Raw genomic sequence first — 13,838 nt, 5'->3', positions numbered from 1 at the left:
GAAAAGTGAAGCGACTTGCCCAAGGACACACAGCAAAGTGGCAGAGCCAGAATTAGAATCCAGGTCCTTCTGAACTCCCAGGCCTGGGCTCTAGCCACTAGGTCATGCTGCTTCTCAACCTGATACTATCGTATCTAGAGAAGCAGCGTGGCTCAGTGGTAAGAGCATGGGTTTTGGAGTCAGAGGTCATGGGTTCAAATCCCAGCTCCGCCAAGTGTCAGCTGTATGACTTTGGGCAAGTCACTTAACTTCTTTGGGCCTCAGTTCCCTCATCTGTAAAATGGGGATGAAGACTGTGCGTCTACCATCATTATTATTACTCCAGCTCTTAGAACAGTGCTTGGCATATAGTAAGTTCTTGGCAGATACTTTAATTATTATTATTGAGCTCATACTGTGTGCAGAGCACTATACTAAGTGCTCAGGAGAGAACAGTGCAGTAGAGTTGGTAGCCACAATCCCTGTCCAAAAGGAGCAGACAGTAAAATGGGGAGTGGGAGTGGGGCACACTGCTGAGTTTGAGTGCCCACAGGGATGTGGTAGTACTTGTGGGAAGGAACTGCCCTTTGTGAGGTGGAGCTTGGTCGTCTCTCCAAACAAGCCCTGGGACAAACACCTGGAAGCATTGTCCTTTTGGGGAAGCGGGGCAGACGTGGAGGGTCTCAAGCAGAGGAGCAGTGTGGCCTGGCGGATAGAGCATGGGCCTGGGATCAGAAGGATCTAGGTTCTAATCCCGGCTCTGCCGCTTGTCTGCTGTGTGACTTTAGGTAACTTCACTTCTCTGGACCTCAGTTACCTCATCTGTAAAATGGGGATTAAGACAGTGAGCCCCATTCGGGACAGGGACTGTGTGCAGCTTGATTTGCTTGAATCCATCCCAGTGCTTAGTACAGTGCCTGGCACAGTATGCATTTAACAAATACCATAACAAATACCATTATATTCCAAGCTGAGATGGAGTCAGGGATCGGAGGTTTGGAGCCTCAAGGGGTCAGGTCCTACACCAAGAAGTTCCAACAACTTACACTAAGGAGAAGTATTAGCAGTAGTAGTAATACTAATAGTAGTAGTAATTAGCAGCAGCAGTAGTAGTCGTCTAGACTGTGAGCCCACTGTTGGGTAGGGACCGTCTCTATATGTTGCCAACTTGTACTTCCCAAGTGCTTAGTACAGTGCTCTGCACACATTAAGCGCTCAATAAATACGATTGAATGAATGAATGAAATAATAGTAGAGTAGCTGCAGCATTTATTGAGCACCCCCTAGGGCCAAAGCACTGTGCCAAGCACTTGGGAAGTACAAAACAGAGACGCATCCCTTGCCCAATGGAGGAAACACATTAAACGTACTTACAAATAGTAATCAAAATAATTGCACAGTTGAATAAACAGATGTTACAAAAGTGCTGATGATGGAAATAATTGTATGAATGCTAGAGTTGGCTAAAAGGATTATTTGACTTGGGCTGTTGAAAATTTATCAAGGAAGGCTTTTTGGCAGATGTGGGGTTTCAGGAGGGCCATGGCCTAATGTAGGATTTAGGGCTGAAGGGAATTCCAAGTCGGGCAAGAATGTGAGCAAAGGGACGGAGGTGGGATCGTTGAAGCCAGGCACAGAAGAGAGCGGAAATGCAATCAGTTGGTGGAGTATCTTGAAGCCGATAGGCGTTTTGGTTGGATTCTGACACAACCCTTTTTGTGGTGAAGTCCTAGAACTCAAAAGAATCCTTTCAGAGGAAAATAGAGCAATAGCAGTTGATCAGTCAATTCATCAACTGACTCATTGTGAGCAGGGTCTGTGCCTGTTATTGTTGTGCTGTACTATCCCAAGCGCTTTGTACAGTGTCCTGCACACAGTAGTAATAAGCACCCAACAAATACGATTGATTGATGGAGAACAGGTACTGAATCCCCATTTTACAGATGAGAAAACTGAGGCACCGAGAAGTCGTGATTTGCCCAAAGAGCAGATGAGAGCCGGAGGCGGTATTAGAACCCAGGACTCCCAGGTGTGAGCTCTTTCCACTAGGCCATACTGAGATGCTAGCTTTCTCTGTAGTCCTCTCTCCCTCCCTGTCTCCTTTGGTGGCCGAGGTGGTTGTCCTCCCCATCAGAGACGCCCATGAGATTGATACCCAGAGGATTAAAGGAAAAGGGTGTCAGGCGCTGTGGGAAGCTAATGCAGCAGTGCTGTACAGGGCGGTGTGTAAATGCATCAATGTCCGTTCTCTGGTGTGAGGTGGGCCTTATCAGGAGCACTGCATACACTGATAAAAATCTCATTATCTCAGGAAGCTGAGAGGCAGCCCTCTGTGGAGAGTGGGAAGGAAAGGAGGGGGAGGGGGAGGACGGGTATGCGGTTGTGTGTTTGCATGTGTATTGGTGTGAAAATGTGATGTTGGCTTGGCTTGAGGGCTGGGCTAGAAGGCCTTCCCTCCTGGTCCTGTGGAACAGGTTGACTTGGAAACTTCTGGGAGACAAAGGGGCCCAATTTGAAGGAAGCCATGGAGGATGTGGACCAAGAGAAATTTGAAAGTGAATAAGGGCCGTATCATCCAGAGCTGTGAAAAGCCAGGCCACCTCCAGCCCGCCCATAAAGATGTTTCCATAATTGACTGGGGGGAGGGGGGGGCGGGCATGATGTTAACCCACTGTTTGCATCCTGAAATGTAGGGGAGAGCAGCCTTTACTTCAGCACCAATCTATTTAATAAGCCCCAGGAGTTTAGCACCACCATCCTCAGCTGTTCTGAGGCCTTGAACAAAGGATGCCTAGTGTGACAGCATGGTGATCTCACATTTTGATTCTCAAACTGCTTGGTAGCGGGAGAAATTGCAGTGCTCCGAAGGGTTCAGAGTTACCATCTGTGGAGCTACACGAGCAGTAACCAGCCTGGTGATGAGGAGATTGGAAAAGGATGGAGATCAAGGAAAGGGGATATGGATTCACTGCTCAACATTCAGTAAATGGTCACAGCGGGCCAGCCGAATATCTGCCTGACCTCGCACTTGGATTTGCACCCTTTATTCACTTTCCTCAGCCCCACAGCATTTATGTATATATCTGTAATTTATTTATGTTAATGTCTGTCTTCCCCTCTAGACTGTAAGATCCTTGTGGGCAGGGATTGTGCCCACCAACTGTTGTATTCTAGCAGGCGCTTAATGAGAAGCAGCGTGGCTTAGTGGAAAGAGCACAGCAGGCTTGGGAGTCAGAGGATATGGTTTCTAATCCCGGCCCCACTTCGTGTCTGCTGCGTGACCTTGGGCAAGCCACTTAACTTCTCTGTGCCTCAGTTACCTCACCATAAAATGGGTATTAAGACTGCGAGCCCCATGTAGGACAACCTGATTACCTTGTATCTATCCCAGCACTTAGAACAGTGCTTGGCACATAGTAAGCGCTTAACAAATACCATAATTATGGAGAAGCAGCATGGCCTAGCAGCAAGAACACAGGCTTGGGAGTCAGAGGACATGGGTTTTAATCCTGAGCCCACATTTGTCTGATGTGTGACCTTGGGCAAGTGACTTAACTTTTCTGTGCTTGATTGAGTTACCTCATCTGTAAAATGGGGATTAAGACTGTGACGTGGGACAACCTGATTACCTTGTATCTACCCCAGCGCTTAGAATAGTGCTTAGCACATAGTAAGCACTTAACAAATACCATAATTATTATTATTATACACCAAGTTCTCAATAAATATGATTGGTTGATTGATTGAGTTCAGCCCTCCTGAGCTGGCAGGGACAAGTTGGGAGACTGTCACTGTAAACATCTTTTCTTTCTCTTCCCCAGCTACCTAAGAGACTGATAGACCACAGGCTGCCCTCTATCATCCACTCTGGCCACAGGGCACAATACCTCTGGCTTGGAACGCCCTCCTTCCTCAAATCCCACAGGCAATTACTCTCCCTCCCCTTCAGAGTCTCATTGAGGCCTTCCCAGGCTAAACCCCACTTTTCCTTTCTCCCACTCCCTTCTGCATCACCCTGACTTGCTCCCCTTGTTCCTCCCCACTCCCAACCCCACAGCGCTTATGTACATATCTGTAATTTCTTTATTTATATTGAAATCTGTCTCCCCTCCTCTAGACTATAAGCTCATTGTGGTCAGGAAATGTCTGTTGTTGAATTGCACTCTCCCAAGCGCTTAGTACAGTGCCCTGCACTCTGTAAGTGCTCAATAAATGATTAAAGGAATGAGTGAGTGAATGGGCGCCATGGGACTGCAGGAAGTCAAGGAAGTAGTTAACATTTAGGGGTGAAGCAAGGCAGAAATGCCAGGGTAGGCTGGTTGTCAGGACCCTTCATGAGAACTGGGGTGAAGAAGTGAAAACTTTGGAAACACTGGTTGGAACATTGTGCTCTTTGTTCGAGGAGGGCATTCATTCAATCGCATTTATTGAGCGCTTACTGTGTGCAGAGCACTGTACTAAGCACTTGGGAAGTACAAGTTGGCAACATATAGAGATGGTCCCTACCCAACAATGGGCTCACAGTCTAGAAGGGGGAGACAGAGAACAAAACAAAACATATTAACAAAATAAAATAAATAGAATAAATATGTACAAATAAAATAGAGTAATAAATACGTACAAACATATATATGTACAAGCATATATATATATATATACAGGTGCTGTTGGGAGGGGAAGGAGGTAAGGCGGGAGGGATGGGGAGGGGGAGAAGGGGGAGAGGAAGGAGGGGGCTCAGTCTGGGAAGACATCCTGGAGGAGGTGAGCTCTCAGTATGGTTTTGAAGGGAGGAAAAGAGCTAGCTTGGCGGATGTGCAGAGGGAGGGCATTCCAGGCCAGGGGGATAACGTGGGCTGGGGGTCGACGGTGGGACAGGTGAGAACGAGGCACGGTGAGGAGATTAGCGGCAGAGCAGCGGAGGGTGCGGGCTGGGCTGTAGGAGAAGGGAGGTGAGGTAGGACGGGGCGAGGTGATGGACAGCCTTGAAGCCCAGGGTGAGGAGTACACGCTGGGCCCTGCTGGCCTAGTCACCCCTGCCTCCAGGCATGCTGGGAGTGGCAGGCAGCATTACTGCCCTTCCCTACCTTCACCCCAGACATTTGGGAATCCTGCCACGTCTTCTTTCACAGCATCACCCATCCCTGCCCGCTTCTGTCTCTGCTCTAAAATCCCCAGTCCACCTGAAATCCCACTTCCTGGACAACACTTTCCACAGCCAGGTGGAAAAGAAATCCTCCCAACTCCACCCAACTCCTGAGGTGACTGAGGTGCCATTTCTGAGACAGGACATATTGGCATTATTGTTTATTTGTCCTTGGCATTTCACCTCCTTCACCAAATTTGAGTTTGCATCGATGTCATCTCCCCAAGCCCAGAGATTCCTGGGAGGGGCAGAGGGGACATACGGAATTTTGTCTTTAACCAGTGCAGTGCTGCGCCCTGCCCAGGAGCGGGCATGCCGGCGTACCTAATGCCCGCGGATCAGAAGAAGAGCTGCTGCTGCTGCTCCTGCAGACAGCAGAGCCCAGTGTGGGAGGTGTGAGCTCTGCAGGGAAACTTGCAAGCCCGCCCACTGTTTGTGGATGACATCAGTGTGGTGTGCAAGGGGGAGAAGGGATCTGGAGGGTCCCCGCCCCCTACCCCCACACTGAGACTTTATGTCTGGGGAGGAAGCAGGTGAGCACAAGGCAAAGGGAAACTCAGAGGGTGAGGGGATTGATGGGGAGAGCAGTCGCCAGATATTTATTTCACACTCCCCTCATTTGGACTAACGCTGATGGGACTGGTCAGTTCCCTCCCCTGGAAATCACTGGCCAACTGATTTCCCTGAAATGGCGTAGGACCCAGGACCCAAGGGCCCAGGGTCACAGAGGTCTGGACTCTTGTAAGGGGGCCGAGCTTTGAACTCCCCACAGCCTCTCCAGCCTCCCCCCAACCCCGCCCTCCCAGCTCTGACGGTGCCTTGGTGCTGACAGAGATGATGAGCCTGGGTTGTGGGGGGTGGCAGGGAGGAGGGGAGTTCTCTCTCCATCCAAGTTGGAAATCAGGTCAGGGGGAGGAGATTGTGGTGCTGCATCACTGGCTGGGGGTTCTCTCCCCCCATCCCCCACCCACACCCTTCCTCCCTCCATACCCCTGCTCCCACCTCCCAACTCACTAAATTATGGCAAACCCCCCTTAATTGTTGCTGGGAATGCAGAAAATGAGCTATCCTGTTCCCAGCTGCTGATTAAGAAGCAGAGTGGTGTTCTCCAGGCCCAGATGAAGAGTTTCATTGCTTTGTGGGCAAAAAGTGTGTGTGTGCACGCATGCGCATATGCACATACCAGCACCTGTGCAGATAAGTGTTTCTCCTTTAAAGCATATCTCAGGGTTCAGGGAGGCTTTGGCCTGGTGGTCCTGTGGTCCTCACTGCTCCACCAGCCCTTGATGACAGTTTAGCCAGAAACAGGTTACACATCCCTAATATGCTCCAGTCTTTTGCTACCACCCTTTTCTTTCTGCTCTGCAGCTTCCCCCTCCCCTTATTTTCAGGGGAAAGGGAGGGCAGGGAAGGGTGTGGGCCCCCCAAATGCAGTGAGGGAGCCCAGGTTTCCTGCAGGGTAGGGTGAGATCCAGCCCCCAGAAATGGACTGCTGGGATTGAAGGTTTTTCTGTCTTTGGCCTTTTCCTTTGTGGTCAGTCCTCCCAGAGGATGGAGCCAGTGACCCTAGCATTTCTGCTGCTTCTCCAGGGAGGAAGGTGAGCTGAAAGGCTCCTATGTCAATCAATCAATTAGTCAGTCGTATTTACTGAGCACTTCCTGAGTGGAGGGCACTGTGCTAAGCGCTTGGGAGAGTACAAACAATAATGTAACAAACACATTCCCTGCCCACAATGAGGTTGCAGCCTGGAGGGGAAGGTAGACATTAATATAAATAAATAAATTACGGATATGTACATAAGTGCTGTGAAGCTCAGGGGTGGGGGTCGTGAATAAAGGAAGCAAGTCAGGGCAAAGGCTGGGGGAAGAGGAAATGAGGGCTTAGTTAGGGAAGGCCTCTTGGAGGAGATGTGCCTTCTATAAGGCTTTGAAGGTGGGGAGAGTCATTGTCTGACAGATAAGGAGAGGGAGAACATTGCTGGTTAGAGGCAGGATGTGGGCAAGAGGTCGACAGTGAGCTAGACAAGATCGAGGTATAGTGAGTAGGTTGGCATTAGAGTTGGCAGAGTGTGCGGACTGGGCTGTAGTAGGAGAGCAGCAAGGTGAGGTAGAGAGCAAGGTGATTGAGTTATTTAAAGCCAATGATAAGGAGTTTCTGCTTGATGCGGAGGTGGATGGGCAACCACTGGAAGTTCTTGAGGAGTGGGGAAACATGGACTGAACATTTTTGTAAAAAAAAAAATGATTCGAGCAGCAGAGTGAAGTTTAAACTGGAGTGGGGAGAGATGGGAGGCAGGGAGGTCAGCAAGAAGGCTAATACAGTGATCAAGGCATCTCTACGTGCAAGTGGGTTACTGCCTCGGAACGGGAGACTAATAATAATAATGATGATGATGATGATGGTATTTGTTAAGCACTTACTATGTGCAAACCACTGTTCTAAGCGCTGGGGTAGATACAAGGTTATCAAGTTGTCCCACGTGGGGCTTACAGTCTTACAGGTTGCTCCATGTGGGGCTCACAATCTTAATCCCCATTTTACAGATGAGGTAACTGAGGCACAGAGAAGTTAAGTGACTTGCCCAAAGTCACACAGCTGACAAGTGGCAGAGCTGGGATTCGAACCCATGACCTCTGACTCCAAAGCCTGTGCTCTTTCCACTAAGCCACAGCTGCTAGCCTGGTCTCTCAGGGTCTGTGGAGCAGTTGTGTCTGGGCCAGATGTCTGGTTCATTAGCGCTTCTGGCCATGCCCTTGCTCCAGTCCATTGCCTCCCAGGCAGTCCCTTCTCCTCCCCACTGTGGTCTGTCTCCTGCCAAGGGTCAGACAGAGCAGGACTGGGGAGCAATGACCCATAATCCCAGATCATTTCAGGGTAAGGCAAAGGCTGGCTCCAGGGCGCCAATGACTGAGCATTTTGTGACCCTGTCACATTGACCAGATGAGGAAGCAAATGAAAAACCGCTACCCAATTCTAATCCCGGCTCTGCCACTTGTCCACTTTGTAACCCTGGACGAGTCACCTAACTTCTCTGTACCTCATTTACCTCATCTGTAAAATGGGGATTAAGGCTGTGAGCCCCGTGTAGGACACTGACTTTGTCCAACCTGCTTACCTTTTATCTACCCCAGCACTTACAACAGTGCCTGGCACATAGTAAGCTTTTAACAAATGCCATTTAAAAAAAAACCCACCCACAACCACCACCTTCCTCCTCTTCCTCTGTTGACTGTAGGGATGAGGATATGCCAGCTAGCCACCTCCCTCCTGCCCCTCCCAGTAGGTAGCCATCCCTGCTGCATCCCTTCCCCGATCCCATCCCACAGCGCTACCCGACCCTGTCTGACTTATGAGCTGAAAAGCAGCTGGGAAGGTGGAAGGGGAAGAGCTTATGGATGGGCCTGTATTCCTAAATGGCTAAAATGAAGCCAGCTTATCGGATCCCGCTCCAGGACTGATGTGGGCACTGGTGCCGACTTATGCGCTGGGGCCCAGGTAGGTCCGTGGTGACCATCTTCCCCGTTAGAGTGTAAACTCCTTGTGAGCAGGGAATGATTGTGTCACTTCTGTGTGTTGTATTTCTTCCCAAACTGAGTTGAATGCATTTCCCCCAGTGGCAGCGCTTACTAAATCTGTTCTTCCTACTCCTCTCCAGAATAGGCCCTGGCTGGTTTGGTATAATCAACCTAACCCGGCTCTCTGTTTCAGGCAGGACCCTGGCTCTGTACCCTCTTTGGGCTTGTTTGGCATCACCCTCCTGGCCAGTGGCCCGGATCTCAGCCTGGCGGGGTGACCAGAAGAGTCCCCGCCATCTGGATTTGCTCTCTGGGGCCACCCATCCTTGCTGTTGGCTCTAGGCCTGTTGCCGCTCAACAGGCCCTGTGGGCCTTTTCTGCCAAGTTCTCCGGGACCCTTCTAAACACCATTTGGTGTTCTACCGCAGGCTCAGATCACCCCTCGGGTGCCAGGCAAGACCTGAGTTCTCGGGGGGCACGCTGGAACCCCTCACCTCGGCCAAAAGTAGCCCCTCCCTTCTGGGCAATCCCAGCCGGTGAGGGACAAGGCTGCTGCATTTGGCGGGGGCGGGGGGTGGTCCTAGGGGTGGTTTCCTTGTGTGTCTGGGGACATGGGGGCGGGGTGGGGGCGGTGAGTATCTGGCTGCTCGGGTGGGAGTTCTCAGCTACCAGCCCGGACCCAGTCGCTGACCATCCCCTACCCTTCTTTCTCTGTCGCCCCTCTGCAGATGATGTGCTGACTAAAGATGCAGGCGAGTGCGTGATCTGCCTGGAGGAGCTGCTGCAGGGGGACACAATAGCCAGGCTGCCCTGCCTGTGCATTTATCACAAAAGGTACGGAGGCAAGAGACTGGGGAAGCCCAGCCGGGGAGACCCAGTCCTGGCCGCCCCCGTTTGCCTTCATTCCTTCTTCCCATCGTCCCAGACCACTCCCCCGTGTGCCAAAGGGCCTGGGATCAGATTCCCCTCAATTTGCGAGACGTCCTCCCATCCACTTTAGGGAGGATTAAGGCCCAGGGAGAGGGCTGGAATCGGGACGGGATGAGCATGCTCGAGGCAAGGAAGAAGCTCTCCCGGCCAACCAGCGGGCGAAGGGCTGGGAGAAGAGCGTTCTGTGGAGAGGAGGCGAATACCATTGGGGTTTGGTTCTGGCTTGCCTTCCCGGATTAGGGTCAGCAATGGGTGGACCCTCTTCCTGGCATGTACACTCATTGACGGGTTTGTTTGACCGTGGGGACTCCGGGCTTTGGTGGGCTCAGGATCACAGCTGCCTGGCTGTTTCTCCAGCCTCCATTCTGATGTCGGGCCCTCGCCACCCTGTTCTCTCCCCACCCGGTCCCCAGAGGGAACTGAGCACTAGGATGTGGTTGTCCTAAGCTGTTAATAATCCCTTATAGCTTGATTTTCCTGGGAAACAGCAACTCCATCAGTAGATTGCTTTCCTGCACCCTGAGAAGGACCCTGGCCGATAGTAATAGCCCCCATTTCCTGCATCAGGCACCAGGGGCCATTCTGAGAGGAACGAGTTTCTCCCCTAGACAAGAGAGGAGGATTGCTCTTGTTTCCAGCTGGGAAGAAGACCTGTCCCCTCCCAGAACCTCACAGCCTCGGCTTTGCAGACACAGTGTTCCCCTCGGTGTGGGAGCCACCTGCTCACTTTCCCAAGCCTGCGTGGAGGCCTGGGCCCGAGGAATCGGCCAATCAAGAGCAGTCACCGAGCCCCTTCTGGGTGGAGAGCACTGAACTGAGCACTTGGGAGAGTACCATAGGGGTAGCCGACCTGATCCCAGCCGTCCGGGAGTTTACAGGAGTAGCCTGGTGAAACGAGTGGCCACCTAGTAGGTAGGCTTAGCAGTGTGGCACAGTGGAAAGAGCACAGGCCCGGGAGTCAGAGGACCCGGGTTCTAATCCCAGCTCTGTTATGTAACTGCTGTGTGACCTTGGGCAAGCCACTTAACATCTCTGTGCCTCAGTTCCCTCATAGGCAAAATGGTGATTCAGTATCTGTTCTTCCTCCTACTTGTCAGCCTCGTGAAAGCTCATTATCTCATATCTACCCCAGTGCTTAGTATACAGTGGTTGGCACATAGTAAGTGTTTAACAAATACTACAATTGTTATTATTATAATATGATATATTATTATAATTGTAATTACTATAATTCTTATTATATTATTATTATTATGATCCCAGCATCAGCCAGGATCAGAGCCTAAGCACCCCACACACCTCCTGCTTCCCAGGAGGCTGCAAGAGCCAGACCTGAAGGCATCACACGCTGCGGTCAGGACTGCCAGTCCCGTCTCTCCCAGGGCCAGGTGTAAGATCCGGGTGGAGAGGGCCCCCGGGGGAAGGAAGCTCCGGCTGGCGGCTCCATAGAACTGACTCGCTCCTGCTGCTCCAGACTGGGACTGAGCCAATCGCCACTCCACGCTCGTTCTCCTAAGCAAGCCTCACTTTGGAGCTGGGGATCAGGTCCTCCTCTCCCTCTTCTCCTGTCTAGCCCCATGCCACCCAGTGCAGTCTATTCCCGGCAGAGCGGAATTCCACACCCCTGTGAGGCCACAGGCAGCCAGGTGCCTGGTGGACTTTGGATCGAAATTCTGGGTCCTCAAAACCCATTGCATTTAAAGCCCTTTGCTTTTTAGAATTAGCACAAGTATTTCCAGGTGATATCACTGCATCCGCTGTTGTCCTTCCCTTCCCTCTGTGGCAGGTTGGGGAGGTGGAGAGGATGGACTCCTGACCAACACATAACACCTCTCCCCTACCTTTCACCACCCCTTTACTCCTTCTGCTTCAAGAAAGTCAATCCCAGGGGGGTCAGTAGAGTCTAAGGGTGCCTTGGGGTTGGAGAATGGCCTGGAGTCCCCGCAGCTGGGACCTCAATGGTGGGTTGACATGGGCTCCTGCTCTGTCCTCTTCCTGCCCTCTCTGCCCCATCATGTGCCCCTGAGGGAGGCTGAGGCAGAGAGAGGTGATCATCTCTCTCACCTAACCCTGGGCAGGCTGATGGAGGGAGGGTCCTCGCTGAGCCATGGCTGGCTTGGCCCTTGACATGTCGTAGCTAGGCTGACAGAGGAAGGGTCTCCTCTGGGCCGTGACCAGGCTGACAGAGGGAGGATTCGCAGTGGCAACATGGCTGGGCTCAGAGCAGACCCAGGGACCGCAGCGGCCTCCGGGCTGGAGTCAGAGACAGACCAGGAGGATTGGAGGGGAAAATGGGTTCGTAGTGAAAATTCCAACGGGATGACAGTAGCCCATTGAGGTGCCTGGTTCCTGCCTCAGAAATCTCTCAGCAACGGTCTGTCTTCTGACTGGGAAGTTGGGGAGAACAGGAAACAGGCCTATTGATTATAAGCAATCTTCTAGACTGTGAGCCATTGTTAGGTAGAAACCATCTCTATATGTTGCCGACGTGTACTTCCCAAGCGCTTAGTACAGTGCTCTGCACACGGTAAGCACTCAATAAATATGATTGAATGAATGAAAGCATAAACCCTGTGCTCTTTCTCTCCCCAGCTGTATAGATTCGTGGTTTGAAGTGAACAGATCTTGCCCTGAGCACCCTTCAGATTGACCTGCTGGACAATGCTCGCTCACTCCTCTCCAAGGTGAGGTGCCCAGAAAGCCCCTAAATGCAGACCAGAAGTGAACTCTTCCCCAAAAAAGAGAGGTGCAGAGCCCCTGGCTTGCTGGTTCTGCTCTGGGGGCATCCTGAGAGCCGTGTGGGGAGAAGAGAGTTTGTGGCCCTGTCTCCATGCAACATTTGTCCTTGACCATTGGTTGGGATGGGTCAACGCAAGCTGCCACAGGCTGATGCACAGTTGTTTCCTGCGTCCTTCCTCAGCCCTTCCAGGACTCTGCCGACCTCTTCAATTTGTGGGCATTCTCTCCCTCCGGAGCCCTCACCCCCTCCCTACCCCCGGCCCCGCGGGCTTGCTGGTGACTGTCCTGCAGGCTAACCGTCTTCTTCTGTTTCCCTTTACAGCCCCTGCACTTCCTCTTCTCTCGCCCCGCTCCTCTTTCCAAGCCCAGGCTGGAGCAGTCAGGCACTCTCGGACTTTTGGCCGTGGACTGCGTTGCCCCCGACTGTCTCGCTTACTGGGGAGTGGAGCCAGCTGACTCAGAGACGGGGCGGGAGGGTGTCCGGCCCCGGCCCCCTCAGCGGGGAACGTGTAGGTTTGATCTTGCGTTTTCTTTTCCAGGGCACCTTGCTTTACTGCTGACCACCCTCTCCTCTCCCCCTCCCCACCTGTCCCCACCTGTCCCTACAGAGTTCTGGGCTGACGTTTTTCTCTATTTTTGCAAAAACAAAAAGGAAAACCCCACCAAAACTGAATCCGCTCCAACTCCTGTCATCGATGGCTCCGTTGGATTTTTTTTTGTCTCATTGCTTTGGTTCTTGGGTTTTTTTTATTTATCTCAAACCACCCCAGAGGAGATGATGCGAGAAAAATCAGGGACATTGGCTCTTTCTTTCTACCTTCACCTAAAAGACTGATGACATGGGGAGAGAAGAAGAAAGGAGCAAAGGAGCCAGAGAGAGAGAGTGAGGGGGAGAGAGAGCAAGCGAGCTGGAAGGGAGAGCAAAGCTGGATGGGCCTCCTGGAATCCCGTCTTGATGTTTGGCTTCGGGAACAGCCCCCCCACCTCCTCCCACCCCCTTCCTAGACGGTGGCAGCAGTCAGGCTGGCCCCCGCCCGGGCTGCAGCGGGACGGAGCCACCCCCGGCTTTCCGGCCAGACGGAACGCAACGTATTTATTCCAGTCCACAAAAGGAAATAACCTTGCTCCCAGGACCAGGCGCGGCAGGCGCCGGACACACGCAGGCCATGCTCCCGCACTGCCGTGCAAGAGGACCGTTCCCCTTGGCAGGCCGGACCCCAGCTGAATGAGGAGGAACTTGGGAGAAGAAGAAAAAAAATTTTTTAAAAAGCAACTGCAATCTCACCCCCGAGGAGGGAAAGGGCATTTTCTTTTCGCGTTTGAAAGGCATTGTGGGTCTGTCTTGAAAAAAAGTGTTTACAAAAAAAGTCTAGTGTCGACTGGTGTTTTCCTGGTGATGTTTACAGATTGCTGTTTGCCCCCCCACCCCCTCCCCGCCTCTGGCTATAACCACTCAGGCCTCGAGCTTAGGCCGCTCCTCTCCCGCCCAGCGGGAAGGCGGGCCGGTGAAAATGCTCGGGCGATTTCCATC

The 13,838-nt window shown here is 52.0% G+C and overlaps 1 protein-coding gene across 1 annotated transcript in view; it reads left to right on the top strand.

The window, feature by feature from the left end:
* The window catches only part of ZNRF1 (zinc and ring finger 1), a 100,410-nt gene extending 86,842 nt beyond the window's left edge, over positions 1–13,568 (top strand). The window contains 3 exon segments of the mRNA XM_038754716.1: positions 9,367–9,472; positions 12,161–12,252; positions 12,630–13,568. Coding sequence (XP_038610644.1) covers positions 9,367–9,472; positions 12,161–12,218 — 164 coding nt within the window. The 3' untranslated portion in view covers positions 12,219–12,252; positions 12,630–13,568.
* The last annotated feature ends 270 nt before the right edge of the window (positions 13,569–13,838 follow it).

The sequence above is a fragment of the Tachyglossus aculeatus genome, chromosome 11 (assembly GCF_015852505.1).
Source record: "Tachyglossus aculeatus isolate mTacAcu1 chromosome 11, mTacAcu1.pri, whole genome shotgun sequence".
Classification (NCBI taxonomy): Eukaryota; Metazoa; Chordata; class Mammalia; order Monotremata; family Tachyglossidae; genus Tachyglossus; species Tachyglossus aculeatus.
Note: the sequence above shows the minus strand (reverse complement) of the source record. Positions and strands in the feature narration are given on the sequence as shown.